The sequence below is a fragment of the Rana temporaria genome, chromosome 4 (assembly GCF_905171775.1).
Source record: "Rana temporaria chromosome 4, aRanTem1.1, whole genome shotgun sequence".
In the NCBI taxonomy this organism is placed as follows: domain Eukaryota; kingdom Metazoa; phylum Chordata; class Amphibia; order Anura; family Ranidae; genus Rana; species Rana temporaria.
In genome coordinates, this window is record NC_053492.1 from 214,544,721 (window position 1) to 214,567,929 (window position 23,209).

General features: G+C 43.0%; 1 protein-coding gene across 3 annotated transcripts in view; it reads right to left on the reverse strand.

Annotated features, from left to right (window-relative positions):
• GCM1 (glial cells missing transcription factor 1) overlaps positions 1 to 22,915 on the reverse strand; it is a 57,733-nt gene extending 34,818 nt beyond the window's left edge. Inside the window, exon 1 of one of the 3 annotated variants that reach the window (XM_040349823.1) lies at positions 22,641 to 22,915. In XM_040349823.1, coding sequence (XP_040205757.1) covers positions 22,641 to 22,712 — 72 coding nt within the window. In that variant the 5' untranslated portion in view covers positions 22,713 to 22,915. Of the gene's footprint in view, positions 1 to 22,635 lie in introns of all 3 variants that reach the window. The other 2 variants (XM_040349825.1, XM_040349824.1) reach the window with 2 other exon arrangements.
• Positions 22,916 to 23,209: the final 294 nt, after the last annotated feature.

Here is a 23,209-nt window from a genome sequence, read left to right on the forward strand (position 1 = left end):
TTAAAAAAAAAAAGATTTGACGGAGCAACGAAACTGTACATTTCTGGTCGAATGTTCCGCCTACAAGCTCTAGAAGAATTCTAATGTTGTATGACTAATAATAATAATAATAATAATAATAATAATTATATTTATTAATTATTATTACTAGTCAACCAACATTAGAATTCTTCGATAGCCTATGGGCGGAGCATTTAATCATAAATGTCCGCTTGCTGCGATCGTATGTTTTTAGCTACTTCGTCGAATCTTCTTTTCTCTCTATGTCGAATCTTTTCTCTCTATGTCGACTCTTCTTCATGTCTCTATAATGTTGAATCTTGTCTCTTTATGTAGAATAATATTGGACTAAGAGTTAAGGTTAGGCACATTCGACCGCAACAAAAACAAAAATAAAGCATTTGTTTATGTCGGATGTTTTGGTTTTCGCTTTCTGTGCTTTCGTTATCGTTTGTTAAAACGATAACGAAAATACCTGAAATTCGGACAAAAATGCATTTGGACGAAAACGAATGCACATGTCTAATATTCAGTGAGTAGAATAGGTCTCTCCCTGGATGGATTTTGTTATATGTGCTTTTGTGAGTATAAGTCACTATTTTATAATGTTTCATTGCAGATATCACACAGCCGTGGGCACACTTTCTGCTTGTTGTTTAGCTATTCAAACTTTAATCTGGTTGACACTAGACTAGCTTGTGAAAGCAAACATCTGAATATTAGCTATTACAAACACTTTTCCGACTCTGCTAGACAGAATATTTTAATGTTATTTGTACAGATATAACAGAGTTGCATAATCATATTAATATTAGGTAAATATTGAGGTAGAAAACTACCTAAACCTGCTTATTAGATCCAACCACATAATGCAACAAAGGCACTGCTAATGCGTAATGAGAATATGAAGAACTGGTGTGACCTGTTTTATGTGGAATTGAATCAAAGCCAGCAAATGAAGACAGACGGGGTCAAGAATGCTAACCAGAAAGCAAATTACTTGTATAAAGGTACTGATAAGCAAGGGGATGAATCACAAAAATGAACTCCGCCACTTTAGTTTCTCTTCATATATGACATTTTCGATTGAAAGGAACCAATCTCTGATTGTACAAGGTGGAGATCATGATGTCATTGGCCCTCCTATGCACCTCATACAGTCAGAGAATTTTTTTTTTTTTTTATTATACAGGATTTATATAACACCACCGGTTTTCACAGTGCTTAGCAAAATAAAGCCAAACATTACAGTTAGATTACAATTTGGTACAAGAGGAATCAGAGGGACCTGCTCACAATCTAAGAGGGAGGGTCAATTGATACAAAAGGTAATGGCTGTAGGGGATGAGCTGATGGATACAACCGTGGAAGTGTTGTACCTTGCAGAGGTGACATAAGACCACCCCCATCCCTAGCAGTATATAACTAAGCATCTCTTGGGAAAGGCATGTTTGCAGATTCTTTCTCAAAGTGGGGGTATATCTATAAGTGGGAGCACTTCTGACTCTGCACTTCAGCGAATGCACAAAGCGAAAGGAAAGAAAAGAAAGAAAGAAAATACTTTGCAAAAAAAAACACACAGACTACAGGTGACCTTGCTTACACCTTCAGCTCGTTCTCCCCCTTTTTAAAATGCACTGTCTACCACTCCTTCTGACAGCTGTGTCCTCTATCCTTAAACTAACTCTCCTGCACACCTCTTCTCCACCCGACACGGTATATATATTACCCTCACTTCTGTCCTTTCCTTATTACTGCACTCACCAACTCCTATTAATTCTAAATCCACATGCACAAAAAAAACTCCAGGATACTGGGGCATTTTCATTCATATAAATTCCACTCCCATATTACCTCCCTTACCCTTCTGCTTCTCCTAACCTCTGGTGATGTATCCCCAAACCCTGGGCCTCCTGCATTTAACTGTACTCAACACACCCATTACCGTACACCATCTGGCTGCACACAATCTAGTTCCCATTTGTCTTTATCTCAAGACCAGACACCCTTTCTCTTGTGCCCTTTGGAATGCCCGCTCTGTCTGTAACAAAATCACCTCTCTCCATGATCTCTTTATCGCTAACTCATTTAATTTACTCGCCATTACCGAAACCTGGCTTTATGAATCCGACACTGCGTCTTCTGCTGCCCTATCCCATGGTGGTCTTCTTTGGTCTCACTCCACCAGACCCAGTGGATGCAAAGGAGGGGGTGTTGGAATCCTTTTAGCCCCACATAGCACCTTCCATGTACTTCACCCACCTCCCTCTCTGTCACTCTCCTTATTTGAGGCACACTGCATTTGTCTCTTCTCCCCAGTTTCTCTAAGGATAGCAGTGATCTACCGGCCCCCTGGTCCAGTACCATCCTTTCTTGATGACTTCTCTGCCTGGCTACCCTACTTTCTCTCTTCTGAAGTCCCCACAATCATTCTTGGCTACTTCAACATCCCTACTAATACTAACACTCCTGCTACTTCCAAACTTCTCAGTCTAACCTCCTTCCTTTGACCTGAAGCAATGGATACATGCTTCTACTCACTCTGAAGGCAATAACCTTGACCTTGTTTTCTCCCACCTATGTACACCGTGCAGCCTCTCCAAATATCCTTACCCTCTCTCTGATCACTACCTTATTAGTTTCACTCTCTCCCTTTTCTCCGCTTCTCCCTTTTCTCCGCTTCTCCCTTTTCTCCGCTTCTCCCTCCAACCACCTAACAATTACCGTAGAAACCTACCCCACCCCAACCCTTCTCTTCTCTACTCTGCTACTGACCACCTCTATGACAAAATCGTACCCCTGTCCTGCACCAACCTAACCACTTTTGTCTACAACATTTCACATTTAGCCTCACTGGACACACTGGCCCCTCTCACTACACACAGAATCAGGCCCCATTCCCTTCAACCTTGGCAAACAGATGACACTAGAAGTCTGAAAAAATGTAGCCATGCTCTTGAGCGCCTGTGGTGTAAGACAAAGTCTCGGAAAGATTTCAACCAGTATAAATCTGCCCTCCAAATTTTAAATTCCTGCCTCCTCACTGCCAAGCAGACCTATTTTTATCTTTCTCATTAACACCTCATCATTCCGTCCCCATCAACTGTTCTCTACCTTTAACTCTCTACTTCATCCTCCACTGCCATTGATACTATTCACAAGGAGATCTCTACTGTATTAGCTACCCTCGACGCTTTACACTTCATTCCAACAGGTACAATCATTACTTCTCTCTCTCAATCCCACTATTATATACAAGGTTGCTAAACTACTTGCTAACACCCATCTTACCACCTGCCCTCTGGATCCTGTTCCCTCCATAGGCTATGTTCACCCTCTGGCTCTATTCTACACTCTCTAACCCACATCTTTAATCTCTCCCTCTCTTCTGGCATCTTCCCCAACTCTCTAAAACATGCACTTGTCAGCCCCATACTTTAAAAGCCCTCACTGGACCCATCCAATCTTAACAACCTACGCCCCATTTCCTTGCTCCCCTTTTTATCCAAACTCCTTGAACGTCTGGTCTACAACCGTCTAAACGACCACCTTGCTGATAATAGCCTTCTTGATCTCCTTCAGTCTGGATTTTGTCCTCAACACTCCACAGAAACTGCTCTCCTAAAACTAACAAGCGATCTACTAATGGCAAAAACCAATGGACACTATTTTGTACTCCTACACCAGGACCTCTCTGCTGCCTTTGACACAGTTGACCACCCCCTCCTCCTCAAAAAAACTCCATGCCTTTGGTCTCCGTGACTGTACTTCGCTGGTTCTCTTCCTACTTATCCAACCACCCCTTTAGCGTTACTTACAATTATATTACCTCCTCTCCTCTTCCTTTCTCTGTTGGGGTCCCCCAAGGTTCTGTTCTTGGACCTCTCCTCCTATTTTCAATCTACACCTCCTCCCTGTGTCCCTTCCAATACCACCTCTATGCTCACGACACCCATATCTTTTTCTCTTCGCCTCAGCTCACACCTTTAGTCTCCTAATGTATCACTAATTTACTATGAAATATATCAGTCTGGATGTCACACCACTTCCTCAAACTTAATCTATCCAAAACCAAACTTATATTTTTTCTCCCCCCCATGTATTTTCCCCTGATCTCTCTGTCAAAATCGATGGAACTATAAGTCCATCCCCGCATGCCAAGGTCCTAGGTGTAGTGTCCTGCACTTTGAACTCTAATTTAAGCCCCATGTCCAATATCACTGTCCAAATCTTGCTGCCTCAACCTCCGCAACATCTCCAAAATACACCCCTTTCTAACCAATGACACAACAAAGCCCTTATTTTACTCCCTGCTCATCTCTCATATCGACTACTGCAACTCCCTCCTCATTGGCTTACCTCTACATAGTCTATCCCCACTTCGGGGGGGGGGGGGTGGTCAATTGTTTAAAGTGGTTGTAAACCCACTTTTTTTACTTTTACCTACAGGTAAGCCCATAACAAGGCTTACCTGTAGGTAGGGAGAATATCTCCTAAACCTGCACGGTTTAGGAGATATTCCCCTCGCAATGCCCTGCTGCGCATGTGCAGGGGGGATCTACTGCGAAAGGACCGGCAGCCGCCGGACCTTGCCGAGTTTTAAATCTCCCGCGCGCACGCTGGAGCGGCGCTCCACACAGCAATCACAATCACAGCGCTGGATCGGCGATACCCGGAAGACACACTGAGGCAAGATGAAATCTCGCTCGGCGTGGACCAGGTAAGTGCTACACACCTCTTTCCGAGGTAAGTATTTCATAATGAGCTAATATGCGGTGCATATTAGCTCATTATGACTTTTGCCTTACAGGAGAAAAAAAAAAAATAATAATTTGATGCGGGTTTACAACCGCTTTAAAACAGAGATATCTTTTTGCCTGGAACTCCGCTTTAAGTATTTTTCACTTTTAATCCCTTTTATTTTACAGTTGCTTTTGTCTGTTTTGTGATATTTTTTCTGTAAATATTTTGTGCATAATTTTTCTTTTACATTATTACAAAATAAAGCGTTAAGCTGAATCTTTGAATTCTCAGCAAGTAATATAGGCATTTAGCCAGATTTACGTAGACTTATGCCGTCGTAAGACCGAATGCGCGCCGTCGTATCTTTAGGCGTATTTTGGAAACCAGATACGCCTGAATTTGGCCAAGATACGACCGACGTAAGTCTCCTACGCCATCGTATCTTGGCTGCCTATTTACGCTGGGCGCTAGGGGCGTGTACGTTGATTTACGCGTCGAATATGTGTAGCGTTACCCCCGGAGGAGCCGCTGTTTGATTCAGGATCGGCTTTCTAGGTTACCTTCTTGACTTGGTCTAGGGGTGACTTCTGTGAGTGTGAATAAAGAGCAAGGCCCAGATTCTCAAAGGACTTACGACGGCGCAGCGCCATGTACGCCGTCGTAAATCCTAATCTGACACGTCGTATCTATGCGACTGATTCTTAGAATCAGTTACGCATAGATATCCATTAGATCCGTCGGATCTAAACTGCATTTTTTTTGACCACTAGGTGGCGCTTCCGTCGAATTCCGCGTCGAGTATGCAAATTAGCTAGATACGCAAATTCCCGAACGTACGCGCAGCCGACGCAGTAAAGTTACGACGTTTACGTTCGGCTTTTCCCGGCATATAGTTGCCCCTGCTATATGGTGGCATAAGTGCGGCGCATCAATGTTAAGTATGGCCGTCGTTCCCACGTCGAAATTTGAAAAAGTTACGTCGTTTGCGCAAGTTGTCCGTGAATGGGGCTGGATGTCATTTACGTTCACGTTGAAACCAATGACGTCCTTGTGGCGTACTTTGGAGCAATGCACACTGGGAAATTCCACGGACGGCACATCAGGAAAAACTTCAATCACGTCGGGTCACAGTAGATTTACATAAAACAGACCCACCTGATCAAAATTTGAATTAGGCGGGCTTACGCCGGACGATTTACGCTACGCCGCCGCAACTTACGGAGCAAGTGCTTTGAGAATACAGCACTTGCCCGTGTAAGTTGCGGAGGCGTAACGTAAATCAGATACGTTACGCCTGCCCAAAATTGCACGGAGATACGAGAATCTGACCCCAAGTGTCCAGACACAAATTCAGTTTCAAAGCTTTATTCCAAGGCCCAAACTGGCCAACATCAACAGGACACACGACAGGAAAAAGGCTGATGAGCGTAGAGGAACTTTAGTATCAGGCCTTTGGATGTTAGGAGACAGCCGTCGTATTTTACGTTGTTTGCGTAAAGCGTACGTGAATGGGGCTGGGCGCAGGGTACGTTCACGTCGAAAGCATTGAGTATTTGCAATGTGATTCTGAGCATGCGTGTGCATGCGCCGTACGAACGGCCTTCATTTACATGGGGTCACGGTTAATTTAAATGTAGCCCGCCCACTACATGCCTACTTTGAATTAGGCGGGGTTACGCCGGCCCATTTGCGCTACGCCGACGTAACTTAGGGAGCAAGTGCTTTGTGAATACTGGCCTTGGCTCACTATGTTACGTCGGCGTAGTGCAAACGGGATGCGCTACGCCGGCCAAAAGATACGCGGCTCTACATGAATCTGGCCATAGGTCTTTAAAAGTCAGAATTGCAACAGTGGAAGCTGAGAACAGTGCGTACTTCCTTTAAAACGTGGTGGCTAACGAATGTGTAAGCCCAACTGCTCAATCCCTGTGCTAGGTGTGACTGAGTGTGCATTGTCACATTCTGTGGGCAACAGTAGGATCTGACAGTGTAATCATCACAATACACACCAAAGTATTTACATATTATTAACAAGCAGTAAAAGCACTTTAAAACAAGCCCTCATTCAGCTCTGTATCTTCAGTGCCTTGCATAAGTATTCACCCCCTTGGCTTTTTACCTATTTTAGTACATTATAGCCTTTAGTGTTTTTTTTTATCTGAATTCTATGATGGATCAGAACACAATAGTCTGTGAAGTTGGTAAAGTAAAATTAGAAAAACATATACTTAACACTATGTTTCAGAAATAAAAAAATGATAATTGGCCTTTGTTATGAAGCCCATAAAAAGCTCTGGTGCAACTAATTGCCTTCAGAAGTCACATCATTTGTGAAATGATGTCCACCTGTGTGCAATCTAAAGCCCTGTACACACGATCGGATATCTGATGGAATCTAATTCGATGGATTTTTTTGTCGGATATCCGATGAAGCTGACTTTCATCAGTCTTGCCTGCACACCATCAGTCAAAAATCCGACCGTGTTCAACGCGGTGACTTAAAACACTACGATCCGTCTACCAGTTAGGTGGGATGCTCCGAGGGGGAGGACTAAATGGAGTATCTCTGGGGGGAGGGGGGTGCTGCAGAGCTCAAATGGGATGTTTCCTTTTTTTTTTTTCTGGTCAAGAGTACAAGAAAATGGCTGGTATTTTGAGAGATGACTACAGCAATAAAAATTGTATCATAACGTGAGGGGATTGTGCTCGCAGCATAAAAGGGGTCACCTTTGGCAGGAATTGCATCATTATGCTGCGGACATAGCTTTCTTACAGGAAATGCATACCTAATATGCCGGGACATATGTTTAACCATTGGTATCATGCAACATCACCTATTGCAAGGGGGGTCACAATTGCAATTAAGAAAACATGCCCATGGATACTGATGTCTGCACAAGCCGACAGTGAAGGTCGTTTCCTATTTATTAAAGGAACAATATACAGACAGCGATATATACGCTGGCGGCAATTTATGCACCAAATACTGGGACAAGTAACTTTCTGGTCAAAATGTTGAAGATGCTGGAAATTTAGGGAAGGGTGTGTTTGATATTGGGGGGAGACTTTAAAAAAATAAAAATAAATCCGACCGTGTTCAACGCGGTGACGTAAAACACTACGACGTGCTGAGAAAAATTAAGTTCAATGCTTCCGAGCATGCATCAACTTGATTCTGAGCATGCGTGGATTTTTGACCGATGGACTTCCACACAGACGATCGTTTTTTTTATCCATAGGAAGATTTAAAAACAAGTTCTATTTTTTTTCCACCAATGGAAAACAAACCGATGGGTCCCACACACGATCAGTTTGTCCGATTGAAAACGGTCCATTGGTCCGTTTTTCATCAGACAAACCGATCGTGTGTACAGGGCTTATGTGTCAGATGATCTGTCATTACATATACACACCTTTTTGAAAGGCCCTAGAGGCTGCAACACCTAAGCAAGAGGCACCGCTAACCAAACACTGCCATGAAGATCAAGGAACTCTCCAAAGTCAGAGTTAGGTTATAAAAAAATATCCAAATCTTTGATGATCCCTAGGAACACCATAAAACCTATCATAACCAAATGGAAAGAATATGGCACAACTGCAAACCTGCAAAGAAACGGCCGCACGCCAAAACTCACGGAACGGGCAAGGAGGGCATTAGTCAGAGAGGCAGCACAGAGACCTAAGGTAACCCTGGAGGAGCTGCAGAGTTCCAAAGCAGAGACTGGAGTATCTGTACATAAGACAACAATAAGCTGTGCACTCCATAGAGTTGGGCTTTATGGCAGAGTAGCTAGAAGAAAGCCATTACTTTCAGCAAAAAACAGTTTGCGAAAGGGCACGTGGGAGACTCCTAAAATGTATGGGGGAATGTGCTCTGGTCTGATGAGACAAAATTTTAACTTTTTGGCCATCAAAGAAAACGCTATGTTTGGCGCAAACCCAACACATCACATCACCCAAAGAACACCATCCCCACAGTAAAACATCTTGCTGTGGGGATGTTTTTCAGCGGTCGGGACTGGGAAACTGGTCAGAGTTGAGGGAACGATGCATGGTGCTAAATACAGGGATATTCTTGAGCAAAACCTGTACCACTCTGTGTGTGATTTGAGGCTAGGATGGAGGTTCACCTTCCAGCAGGACAATGACCTCAAACACACTGCTAAAGCAATAATTGAGTGGTTTAAGGGGAAACATGTAAATGTGTTGGAATGGCCAAGTCAAAGCCCAGACCTCAATCCAATAGAAATCTGTGGTCAGACTTAAAGATTGCTGTTCACACACGCAAACCATCTAACTTGAGGGAGCTGGAGCAGATTTGCAAGGAGGAATGGGCACAAATCTCAGTGGTAAGATGTGGCAAGCTCATAGAGACTTATCCAAAGCAACTTGGAGCTGTGATAGCCGCAAAAGGTGGCTCTACAAAGTATTGACTTTAGGGGGGTGAATAGTTATGCACATTGACTTTTTCTGTTATTGTGTCCTATTTGTTTGCTTCACAATAAAAAAAAAAAAAAAATCTTCAAAGTTGTGACCATGTTCTCTAAATTAATTGATGCAAATCCTCAATCCATGTTAATTCCAAGTTGTGAAGCAACAAAACATGAAAAATGTCATGGGGGGGGGGGGTGAATACTTTTGCAAGGCACTGTAGGCTCCGATATGAGCATCCACAGCATACATTCTGCTACAACCTGTCACCAACTTCAGTAAATATTGAATAGGAGGTGTAAGGGAAACCTTCTTGTCAGCTCAGCCTCTACCAGGTACAAGACAGCTTTTTCCTAAGCTACAAAACCTACTAAAACCCAACTCTAACAAGTTGCGTGATTGTTGAGGAATATTTTATATTAAAAGGAGCAAAAGAAATCAGGAATGACTTGTTTATGAGCATTTTTACTGCTGTCTAGCAAATTGTTTAACTACGTCAGCCCTGGAAGGATTTAACTGACAAGTGCGTGGACCTACAACGCTGTACCCAAATAAAAGTGACGTCCTTTTTTCCCACAAATAGAGCTTTCTTTTGGTGTTATTTCATCACCTCTGTGGCTTTTATTTTTGTGCTATAAACAGAAAAAGAGCGACAATTTTGAAAACATAAACAATATATAGCGTCAATCAGGAGAGAGAGGGGGCAGGGCCGAACCTGGGTTCTGTGTCTGAATGGACACAGGGAGCTGTGACTTGGCTCGGTTGTCCCCATAGCAAGCTGCTTGCTGTGGGGGCACTCAACAGGAGGGAGGGGCCAAGAGAGCCATAGAGGGACCCAAAAGAGGAGGATCTGGGCTGCTCTGTGCAAATGCTCTGCACAGGGCAGGTAAGTATAAAATGTTTGTTATTTTTAGAGAAAAAAAATAGACTTTACCATAACTTTATTGTTGAAAAAAGAAAAAATACTGCGCTATCTAGTAAACTGAAAAGCCGCTAACACAGCAAATGAGATCAAAAAGTTGCTAATAAAATATGTGTAGAAAAGTGTAGCGTTAACAATGAAACAATTAGTGATAAACAATTGTAAAAGATAACGTTCAACACCACGTGAATTAATGGTATATTAAAGTCCATAACTTTATTGTTGATAGTCTGGGCACAGGTGCATTTAATTAAATTGTGTTATAGAAAATGTAGTAGCTAATGAATTGGCATTAATTGCCTCCGAAATGTTCACAATTGAGCTTTGCATGCAGCTAAACTATGCTTTGCCATTTCGCTATGTACCTGATTTCTTTTTACAATTACTGTATTTTAAAAAAAGATTAAAATGGCAGCTAATATAATTTCCTTACTATAGTAGTACTGATGCCATTTTTAAAAGTTTTTTTTTTTTTCTCACACTATTAGGCTTCATTTCCACTGACGTTTTTACAGCCACTTTTCTGAGCGTTTTTTACAGCTTAAAAACGCCTGTCCATGTTATTCTACGGCATCATGCCCACATAGGCGTTTTTGAGCTGCAAATGGCATAGGCGTTTTTGAGCTGTAAAAAAAACGCAGGACCAGGGCGTTCTGAAGCTCCAGAGTAGAGCTGTAAAAACGCCAGACGTTAAAAAATGCTCAAAAACGCGCGAAAACGCTCAAAAACGCTACCGCGGCATTTTTAAAGCTCCAGCTCACAAAAAATTATTTTTTTTTTTTTTACAAAATAAACATGGACAGGCGTTTTTAAGCTGTAAAAAAGGCTAACAACAGTGGCTGTAAAAACGCCAGTGGAAATGAAGCCTTAAAGAGAATAGGTAAACATTTACAGCATTTCTAATGTTAAATTCTAGGCTGAACTCACAAGAACAGGTTTTCCAGGTAAAGTGTCTTTTCCCTAGGCATTACACTAGAATAGACTGTCTCTGTCTTTTTCTGCTGCAATTGTTTTTTCCACCATAAAATGATAACCCCTCTCTAAGCAGCACAAGCTAAAAGTACCTGTCTCCCCTATGAATATTCTTTTCTGATTAACATTATCTATAGAATAATGAATTGCCTTTATAGTATTCATTTAATACAGCAGTCCCTAAACTAGTTACCTGGCCAGTTATGGTCTGCTGATTCCTATAAACCACCCCCTACAACAAGAAGGCCCTTCATGCATAACTTTGCCACTGCACAGCAGAGGAAGCCACTGTGCAGACTGGCAGCTGGTGTCTGGAGCTGGAACACAAAGCATTCCAGCACCCAGTTTTATAGGCACTTTTAGGTGGAGTAATCTTCTGCCAAATGATGTCTGTAAAGTTCTGGTCTTGATATCACAATAAATAATGGTGTGGGACTTGGAGCCTGCACAGAGGTAAGAGACCAATGAACACCAATGCTGGGGGGGCTGGGATCCTTTATTACTCCCACTGACAGCAGGTGTCTGGAGCTGGAACACAAAGCATTCCAGCACCCAACTTTTAGGCCTTGTACACACGGCCGAACATGTCCGATGAAAACGGTCCGCGTACCGTTTTCATCGGACATGTCTGCTGGAAGGTTTTGGTCTGATGTGTGTACACACAATCAGACCAAAATCCCCACGGACAGAGAACGCGGTGACGTAGAAGACACCGACGTTCTCTGACACGGAAGTTCAATGCTTCCACGCATGCGTCAAATCAATTTGACGCATAAGCAGGATTTCGGGCCGCTGGTTATACGTCAAAACCAGCGGACATGTCCGATGAGTCATACTAACCATCGGAGCATGCTAAGAAACTTTTGTCCGCTGGAAACCTGTCCGCTCGGCCGGAAAACTGTCCGCTAGGCCCTACACATGGTCGGACATGTCCGCGGAAACTGGTCCGCGAACCAGTTTCAGCGGACATGTTCGGTCGTGTGTACGAGGCCTTATAGACACTTTTAGGTGGAGTAATCTTCTGCCCATTGATGTCTGTAAAGTTCTGGTCTTGCTACCACAATAAAGATCGATATGGGACTTAGAGCCTGCACAGCGGTAAGAGACCAATAAACACCAATTCTGGGGGGCCTGGGATCTTTTATTATTCCCACTGACACCAAAGTTGGGGACCATATTCTACTCTGACCTGACACCAATACTAGGGGTGCTTTTACTACTCCGACTTTACACCAATCATATGGTGTTTTTTATTACTTCTACTGATACCAGTGCTAGAAGGTTTTTGTTTTTTTTTTTACCAGTGGGGCTTTTACTACTTTACTTGCTACAGTCACTGACACTAACTTTGGGGGGAGCTTAACTACTCCCAGGGACACCAAAAGTGGGGGAGGAGCTTTTACCACTTCACTAATGCTAGAGGGCTTTTTATAATTCCAATGACACCACTAGAGGAAGGAGGGGGGGTTACTACTCTCACCGTATCTGACAGGGTTTTTATTACCCACTGTCACCCAACAAATTAAATTCAAAATACTAACAACTACTTACAAAGTCATCCACAACCCCAGCTACATCACTGACCTAGTCTCAAAATACCAACCTAATCGTTCTCTTCATTCTTCTCAAGACCTCCTGCTCTCTAGCTCCCTCATCATCTCCTCCAATGCTTGACTCTAGGACTTTTCCAGAGCTTCTCCAATACTATGGAACTCACTACCCCCTTCGGTCTATCTCCTACTCTATTAGCTTTCGATCCCTGAAAACCCTCCTCTTCAGAGAAGCCTAACAACTTTATTTTCATTTTCTCCATCTGATCAATCCCTACAGCTGTTACCTTTTTTTCCACTTGACCCTCCCTTCTAGACTAAACTCTAACGAGCAGGGCCCAGTGATTCCTCCTGTATTGAATTGTATTGTAACGGTACTGTTTGCACTATGTTGTAAAGCGCTAAGCAAACTGTTGGTGCTATATAAACCCTGTATAGTAATAATATTAAAAATGCTTGAGGGGTTTTTACTGCTTCAACTGACACAAAAGCTGGAGAGAGGGAGCTTTACTACTCCCACTGACAATTCTGGTAGTGCTTTTATTACACTTTTAGTATTCGGACGCAGTACATTTTACTTCCACCAAAACCTGGGCATTTATTACCACTTGCCGACTGCCTAACGTAGATATAGGTCAGAAGAATGGCATGGGCAGGCAAAGCAACATACAGGTACATTGCTTTGAATCTGCCGCCTAGCGGCGAGCTCCGTGACCGTGCCTGTGGACTCGATGTCCACCAGTGTCCTGCAATCGTGTCTTAGAGCAGCAGAATGGGGAGATGCCTATGTAAACCAGGCATTTCCCTGTTATGCCTGGTGACAGGACAATGATCTACTGCTCTCTGTCATCGGGAGCAGTGATCACTGTCGTGTCACTTGTAGCCCAGCCCCCACACAGTTAGAATCACTCCCTAGGACATACTTAACCCCTTCCTTGCCCCCTAGTGGTTAAAACATTTCCTGCCAGTGTCATTTACACAGTAATTAGTGCATTGTTATAGCACTGGGCGTTGTATAAATGACAATGGTCCAAAAATAGCATCAAAGGTGTCTGATGTGTCCGCCACAATATTGCAGTCACGATAAAAATCACAGATCGCCGCCATTACTAGTAAAACAAAATGAATAATAAAAATGCCATAAAGCTATTCCCTATTTTGTAGACGCTATAACTTTTGCGCAAACCAATCAATATACAGTATGCTTATTGCGATTTATTATCTTTTTTTTACCAAAAATGTGTATAAGAATACATATCGGCTAAAACTGAGGAAACTATTCTTTTTATATATTTTTGGGGGATATTTATTATAGCAAAAAGTAAAAAAATATATATTTTTTTCAAAATTGTCGCTCTTTTTTTGTTTATAGTGCAAAAAATAAAAACAGCAGAGGTGATCAAATACCACCAAAAAAAAAGCTCTATTTGTGGGGAAAAAAAGGACATCAATTTTGTTTGGGTGCAATGTCGCAATTGTCAGTTAAAGTGACACAGTGCCGAATTGCAAAAAATGGCCCGGTTATTGGGCAGCCAATTATTCCGGGGCTGAAGAGGTTAATCCTACTAACCACCCTGATTTCACTCAATAGCTGCCGAAAGCTTAGGATATCAAAATGACCTGATTTTAATATCTCTAAACAGTTGTTCGGTTAAGACAATTCAAACATGTTTTGCTCTCCACATATCATTAAGCTTTAACATTTCTGCATAAATTATGGAATTTGCTATTTTAAAAGATACAGAGAGGAATTTAGCAAAACTGGAATAGCCAGAATCTGGTGCTATCAGCCAATCAGTTTCTATCTTGGATAGATAGAAAGCTGAAAATAGAAGCTGCTCCAGATTCTGCTCCAGTTGTATACATTTTCCCAACAAAACTTCAATTGAAACTCGTGTCTCCCTTTATGTGAGTTGGTGGAGGAGTTACCAGATAACCTGGTATACAGTTGACAATTTTAACATTCCAGATTCTTTTTGCTAGAGTCAGGGCTAAAAAAATAACACTTACAATTGTTTTTAGTCTGATACATATGAAATATTGCATTATATTATTGCATTACATTGCATTGTATTATTTTGTTATTATTTTTTTTAGCAAGTAGAGCTTTAGGCCCATTTTAATGTTTTACAGGGACACCTTTGTTCCTCTGTAAAATGCCTGATATTTACTAGGCTCAATAGCTCAAGCTGGCACTTCCATTAAAACTCACTATTAAAAAACACATAGCAATGACTGAAGTGTTTTCACACTTCTTTGTCCTCGATCCCTAAAAACCCAAACCATCGTCGCCCCATAACAGGCCTAAACGTCTTCTCCAAGATAATGGAGAAAGCAGTAGTGCAACAACTACAACACCATTTTGACACCCACAAACTACTGGACCCACACAATCGGGTTTTCGTCCTGGTCACGGGACAGAAACAGCACTTCTCAAAATATGGGATGATGCTCTCGAAGCAGCAGACGAAGGAGAATCATGTCTTCTGATACTGCTGGACCTGAGTGCTGCCTTTGATACAGTAGATCACAAAATGCTGCTGTCACGCCTAGCAGAAATAGCTAGAGTTGCAGACTCGGATCTTCCTTGGTTCTCCTCCTTCCTGGAAAATCTATCCCAGACAGCGAAACTAGGTCCTTTCACTTCAGAACGACGTACCGTGTCATGCGGAGTCCCCCAAGGGTCATCCTTGTCGCCTGTACTATTCAATATCTACCTCCGCCCTCTCCTTAAAATTATCAGTAACCAGGAGTTACTCTACCATTCCTACGCCGATGACACCTAGCTTTATTTTTGCATCAGCGGTAAAAAGGATCATGCTCTTGGGCTAGAAAAATGCCTCACTTTGATAGAGAATTGGATGACGGAGAGTTACCTTAAACTTAATGGAACAAAAACAGAACTTCTGCTGTTCCACGCAGATCGCAAGAGACCAGCGACGGCGTCATGGACGCCCCCGCCCATTTTGGGACAAATCATTACCCCCAGCACCAAAGTCAAAAGCCTTGGAGTCACCTTTGACTCCGAAATGACAATGGATGCACAAATAGGCTCAGTAGTCAGCCAATCTCACCATCTTCTGCGCCTGCTACGTAGACTCGCTCCCTTCATCCCAAAAGAGGACACAGCGGTAGTCGTGGGAACAATAAACAACTCCAGGCTCGACTATGCAAACGCCCTTTATCTAGGTCTTCCAAAATACCAGGTTGCTCGTCTACAAATTGTCCATAATACGGCGGCACGACTGATAACAGGGAAAAAACCCTGGGAATCAATCACTCCCTCCCTCAGGTCACTTCACTGGTTGCCCGTGAAGGACCGGATCACATTTAAGGCCCTCTGCCTGACGCACAAATGTGTTCAAGGAATCGCTCCCCAATATTTGTGTGAGAAAATAAAATACCACAACACCAATCACGTTCTCAGGTCAACTAACCAAAATCTACTTCAAATCCCCAAGGCCCGTTATAAGACAAAAGGAGAACGAAGATTTGCAGTCCAAGGACCCTGACTGTGGAACGCATTACCAACAAATATCTGAACGGAATTAATTCACCTGGCCTCAGAAAAAACTCAAGACCCACCTATTCTGAAGGCCAAAATTAGAAGGAAATGGATACCAAGCGCCTTGAGGCGATTCAGTTCGCATGTGCAGCACTATATAAGTTTTTCATTCATTCAAGGTTGCAGTGAAAGACTGAAGGTTGCAGTGAAAGACTGATAAGTCCTAAAGGACATTGCTTATAGCAAAGGTATAACAAAGTTGTAAAGAGTAATAATAAAGAATGAAAAATAAACTATTCCTTCTTCTGTCTGGCTTATTGTTGATGGGCTGTGGTGAAGGTGAGGTGGCCTCCTAATAAAGAGGTAAGACAATAATCATTAAAATGTGTGGGCTAGCATTAAGTTTGTTTAGGGTAGATAAAAAAAAATGAAGAGAGAGTAGGAAAAGGGTGGAAAAGATACGGGAGGGATTCAGGCAGAAAGGGAAAGGTAAGAGAAGGTATGGATGGCAGGGTAGGGCATTTCTGGCAAGAATGGATAACATAAATGAATCTATTAATCTGCAGGTAGTTTAGATTTGAATGGTTAAAAGGAAATATGGGCAAAGCTCATTTGTGGATCACAGAAGTGCACTTACTTTCCTAAAGTCCACTGTTGGATGGTGTCACAGAGTTTGTCTGGCCTCTGAGAAGATCCCTACAAAAATGTGTGGGTAAATCGTATTGTAACCAAGGCTCCCAGATTTTCAGATATTTGAATTGGGTTTCATTCAAGTTTTTGTGCACAAAAAATTATTTCATGACTCCTTACTTCCTGTTTACCTTACTTTTCTTTTCCAAGCCTTTGCCAAGTTTTCTTTTTGATGCTAAAAAAATTAAGGTTGCTAGTTAGAGCATTTTACTATTCTGGGCCATGTTTTTTCCAGTCTCTTGAAGGTTGATAAATTGTGTGATAAATTGAGGTCTTGTTCCCAACTGTTGATATAACAGGGGCTAACATTAGTGGGATATGAAATTAGTGCAGAGAACAACATAGATATTAGTTTCACTGAGTTGGGATAATGCAGGCAGGTATGTTCATATGAGTTTACGCTTGCAGCATTAGTATGAAGGGGGTTATGTCATCACTTGGAGTTCAGACTAAGCTGGAATTTTTCTTGTAGAGGTGAAGTGGTGTTCCAGCCTAAAGCGGTGCAAAATCCATCAATTAAATGGGTAACTCTCACACTCATAGATGTTCTTGTTCAGGAATGAAGAGTGGGCCTTTTTTTTCCTTCTAGTTTATATGGTAATTCTGCAAGGGGGAGGAGAACACACTTAAAAAGTAGACCTTACATATACTGCATATCTGCTTTAACCTAAAAGTGAAAAGTAACAGATGACCTTCCATCCAGAGGCGTAGCTTGAAGCTTGTGGGCCCGGATGCAAAAGTTGACCTGGGCCCCCCCCATTACCACCCACCACTTCCACTGTGCGTGCAGATACATCCACCACACGCAAAGATACTCAAAGTGGCTTAAGAGTTTTGAGTTCCCAGAGTTTCTTTTTACATCAGAGGACAGTGATTACCGCTGGAGAATCAGAGGACAGGGATCACCGCTGGAGAATCAGAGGACAAGGACCCCTGGCAGGTCACTTGGCAGAGCTACTTTCCCATCCCAGCACTTTATACAGCTCCACCCCCACACACACACTACACAGGGCTGAAATCACATTCCTTTATACACAGTCTGTCATTTTTCACAGGCTATGTCTGGCTTTTATGTTGCCCTTCTGACCTGTGAAATTCTCCGGTCAGAACGGCAGTGTAGTTGCAGTAGGCAGATACACCCTATGCAGATCATGGCTAACTGACTGTGTTGTAAAGGAATGTGATTTCAGCCCTGCAGAGAAGGAACAGTTTGGAGGGCAGAGGGGGTGGTCAGGGGGCTTTTGGGGGGGTGCAACTTAGATCTGGGAACCATGTGGCACAATTCTGGAGCCTGCAGCCCTTCAGGCCCCCCCTGAAGAGGTGTTAAAGGATTTGTTTTAGCAATTTCTGAAGGTTTTTCTGTCAGTGTTGGCAGGTGTCGGGGAAAGGTCACCTCCCGGAGGTGTGTGTCTTTTCCCCAGTTGTCAGGGAAGTGGGGTAAGCGGACATCCCCAGGTGGGGGGGTACAGAGAATCTCAGCTGGTGACTAGGAGACCCTGAGCGGTGTCTTACCTCACCAGTGACATTGATCCCATTGTGGCTTTAGGACGGTATTCTCCTTCTCTTGCCTCGCTAAGCATGGTTATCATTCCATGTTGCCAGCACACAGTACAGACACTTCTTCATCTTGGGCTGTTCCAGTGGCATCACTAGGGTAGGTGTCACCTGGTGCGGTATAACATGGTGTCACCCCCCCCCCCCATGAGACCAGCTCGCTCAGGGGGGTGCAAGGTGGTCTACTAGACACAGCTATAGATAATATATCTATAGATATATTATGTAATATAGCTGGTCCAGCCGCCCACTCCCCCCACCAGACCAGCTAACTCAGCTACTGTGCCTATATCTAATCTAATCTAATATATCTGTGGTTAGCAGGACCCCCCCCCCCCCATCATCATTATCTATAGCTGTGTCTAGCAGAACACTTTGCACCCCTCCTTCCTTATCATACTTGCACTGGGCACCAGACACTGAGACTGAGTCCTCGCAAACCCCCCCCCCCCACACACCTCACCTTGGGCTCGGGCCGGCGGTGGACTGTGGACACCCCCCATCGCACCTGTTCCGAATCTGGGCGCTGCCAGCTGAAGTCTGGAGAGAAGAGGAGGGCAGCGGCTGCGTCACAGCGTACAGCCGTGCCGCCCGGGTGGAGAAAGTACTGTGTGTGTAGTGTAGTGACATCATCATCACACAGTGCAGTGTGAGATGTGACAGGCTGAGACTCGCTGTAGGGTAGGGAGGAGGAAGAAGAAAAAGGACGACACTGCACACACCAGGCGCAGCCGCTGCGCTGGAGGTGTTGTTCCAGCTCAGCGGGCTGTGGGGTGAACGAACAGGTCAACTGTAAAAAAGAAAAAACTTTCCTCACCGTCGGGAGGGTGTCACCCCTCTAGCGGGTGTCACCTGGGTGCGGACCGCACCCCCCACAGCAACGCCTCTGGGCTGTTCCCACCTCGTGCTCTTTTCCATTCAGGAAATGCCTCAAAGCTTCTCCTCGGCTAATAAAATTGGAAGGGTGTGGACTGTAGGAGGCAAAGTAGAAGCCCAGTACTGGAACATGGCTGTGGTGCCCTAGAGCAGATCGGAGCTGGCATTTGTGGAGGATATGATAATATGACAGGGAGGCTGCTGGGGCCCCCTGGAGCTAAGGGTGGGGTTGCGACTGTGACCCCTGCAACCCCTTATGCTACGGCCATGCTTCCATCATATATCACTTAATAAAAGTTTAGTTTAAATTTAAACCCAACCTATCACTGAAATCTATCACTTGCCCCATCCTCCTATAACCTCAACCTCAATTAACACTCAGTTAACCTCTTAAAACTTCACCTCCTCCCAACCCCAAAGGATAAACCGAGATCCCTTCATTGGTTACCAGTAAAAGACAGAATTACTTTCAAAGCACTCTGTCTGACGCATAAGTGTATTCTGGGAAATGCCCCCCAATATCTATGCGACAAACTAAAAGCCTATAACCCCAATCGCATTCTGCGATCCACCAATCAAAATCTACTCCAAATACCCAAAGCCAGATACAAGTCCAAAGGAGAGCGAAGATTTGCGGTCCAAGGCCCCAGACTATGGAATGCTCTACCAACCAGCATTCGGTTGGAGGAGAATCACTTGACCTTTAGAAGAAAGATCAATACCCACCTCTTTTGAGTCCAAAGGAGAAATGAACAACGAGCGCCCAGAGGCGATTCAGTTCACATGTGCAGCGCTATATACATTTTTCACTCACTCATAAACCAGTACTCCATGCCCCCCACCCCCACCCCTGTAATCTTCTGGTGTGGCAGGGATTAATGAGATAGTAATGGTTACTTTTATTTATTAACATAAAAAATTTGGCATATTTGCCCACTCTGTGCCATGATTCTGCGCAAAGCAGTTGCCTACCTCCTCTTTCACAGCCCCCCCCCCCCCCCGCCACCAATGTCTGCCCTTTTTTCTTTCAAGTGCTTCCTCAGCAAGCAGGTGTTCCGTCTGATATGGCGACCCATCAGAATTGGTAACGGAATTGGTAACGGAAGTGATGTTCCGTTGCCCCCATCTTGCTACACCGTGCACTCCTCCATAGTAATGATACACTGAGAAGGGGGCAAGCGGACATCTTGTTACACCCACCGGAGTTTTGCATTCCACAATTATTTCTAACAGGAAATGGAGCATATATGCTTAAATAAAGTATTTGGAAATCCAACGGACTGTTTAGATGTTAAATTTTAAAAGCAGCGGCAAACCTGCTGACCTCACAGGTTTGCTAATGTGACAGAACACCCCTGATTTTAAAATTCGGGTTTCCAAATACTGTATTTAAGCATATAAGCTCTGTTTTGTGTTTAAAATAACTGTGGAATGCAAAACTCCGGTGGGTGTAACAAGATGTCCGCTTGCCCCCTTCTCGGTGTATCATTACTATGGAGGAGTGCGGGGTGTAGCAAGATGGCGTCGAGGGAACGTCACTTCCGTTACCAATTTTGACGGGTCACTTAACCTGACGGAACACCGGCTGCTAAGGTGGTACCTGTGGCTTGGCCACAACATCCTCTTCTCCCCTGCTTCTTCCTTACAGGATCTGACTGACAACAGCCACCCATCAGCCACTAAGAGATCGCTTTTCATTCATAGAAGCTGTAGTATGACTTCTGTGAATGGAGCTCTGAGCAGGAAAGGGTGAGCATAGTTGAACACTTTCAATGACAGCCGGAGACAACCCCTTATTTCTATTAACCCCTGTCTCACTGGAAGATTATAGTGTCAGGGTGAGGATCATGGACAAAGGAGGATGTAACCTAACAGAAGAGGCATCAGCACAAAGGACATATCCTGTAAGTTAAACTAAGTATATGAACTTTCAAACATCTGACTATTGATACTTGTTTATACTGTGAAAAAGGCTGAGTCCTTCTTGAGATATTGCTTTATATTTTTGCTTTTGTTGCCATTTGCAAATGCTCACTTTACCACCTATTCACAGCACACTGGCTGTGCCATGAACTACAGAGTGCCCTGCCTATGGTGATGTAATGCTCTCCAGCCAACTCGAGGCTATTCAAACCTACCCACTTTCTGAAACCCCCTTTAGTCTGCACACACAGGATGTATGGCTTATGTGAATTGAGGATGGAAGCAAAGTTAGAAAAAAAATATTTAATTTAGTGAGAGTGGGGAACAAAAGGCCAACACAATAATGCAATAAGCTTTATATAAAGGGTGTATTTAGTCATTAGAGAGCCCTATTTCATACTGGTATGTGCCATATCAGCTTCTACAAACCTGAAATCTTCCATAACCAATTTTAAGGTAACTGACTAGTTCAGGGACCGAATGATACCAGCAAAGTGTATTTTATAAGATGTGGTAGTCCATGTCAAGAATGTGTTGTAGTCTTTGTTGTCTTTGGTTCTGTTTAAAGCTATCTAAATATATGGCAAACATTGATTGCAACCCTAATGTACCTACAAATAGGCACATTATAATCAATGTACAGTAAAAATTGGCTTAACTAAATACAAAACAATAACATTGTATATTAAAGGATTCCCCAAATAAAAGGACTCCATTGCTTAGCTTAAATATTAAGGCCAAAGGATCAGCCAAGCCTACTAGCATTTCTAGAAGGAGATCAGCCTTGCATTTCTTCTATAATAGGTCTACTCTAAAACCAGCCTAGGCTTTAGTAAAATACAGAGTCTATTCGAAAATTCCTGAATAACAAGTGAAATAAATATTCAGATTAAGAAGTCAACTGCAGCATGCTCTCTAGGAACAATGGCATTTACCATGTGTTCACAGGAATGAGCAGAATAAAGGGAGCTACCTATGTTGGCTTTTTCTTACAGATACATGCTATTGGGTTGTCATTCTGATCCTGGCCTCACTACCCAGTAGCGCAGTGATCTGAACAATCATGCAGGTTGGAATTAAATGTCAGACTTCTTAGTCTGTATACTTGTTCCAGATCAGTAATTCACAAAGTTGTGAATGTACAATGGGTAAAAACTCCACAGCCTGCACCTTTCAAAAGCAAGTCCACAGATATCCTTTTAACTTTCTGCCCGATGACCAGACTAGGAAACTACTAATTCAAAGGCATATATGTAAAATGTTTAATCTATAACCCTAAATTGTATATGTAAACATTTATAAACTTACACGATCAGATGGTTAAGGACCTTACTGTTGGTAATACGTTAAATTAGGAAGCAACATTTAGCCATGTCCACATTACCCTATATGGTACAAGTCTGATAGCTTGACATCTACTAACATATTCATATAAGGTAACAAGAAAGCAATTGAGTTTGAAAACATACCGTACCTGTGGCAGTTTCATATCATTGATATCCCAGTTAAAAGGTTTGGTTTGAGACAGAAAGACTTCTTGTTCCATTTTAGAATCCTTTGTAAATTCAAGTGTTATTGCAGGTGGTCTGGACAAGAGCAGCTCGCTTTAAGCTAGATCTGACCACATCCAAGCAGTTGTGACAAGGAAGTCACTTCCTAAAGCTACTGTAATAAATGGCACAAACAGCACAGTATAAGGGGAAAAAAACATCTTGCCTTGCCAGAAAAACTTGTTTTAGAAGCTGTTTCACAAAACTTATGATGAACCTGTAAGGATACAAATATGGGTGCTGTCGTTGCTCATTAACATTTTAAAGGGGCAGACTGTGGGGCTTCCATTTTTGTCTTACCTTTATGAGTTCCTGGCTTGGAGCAAGTATGCAGACACTGAAGTCCTGCATGCTTGTTCCGGGTCAGTGACATACTAGGTAGTGAAGCCAGGACATGGTTGATAGCTTGCACCTTTAAATACAAGTTAACAATGACAGTTATCCCCATTTATATCTTCACAGTGTATTGGGCCAAGCAGTGTATATACTCAAA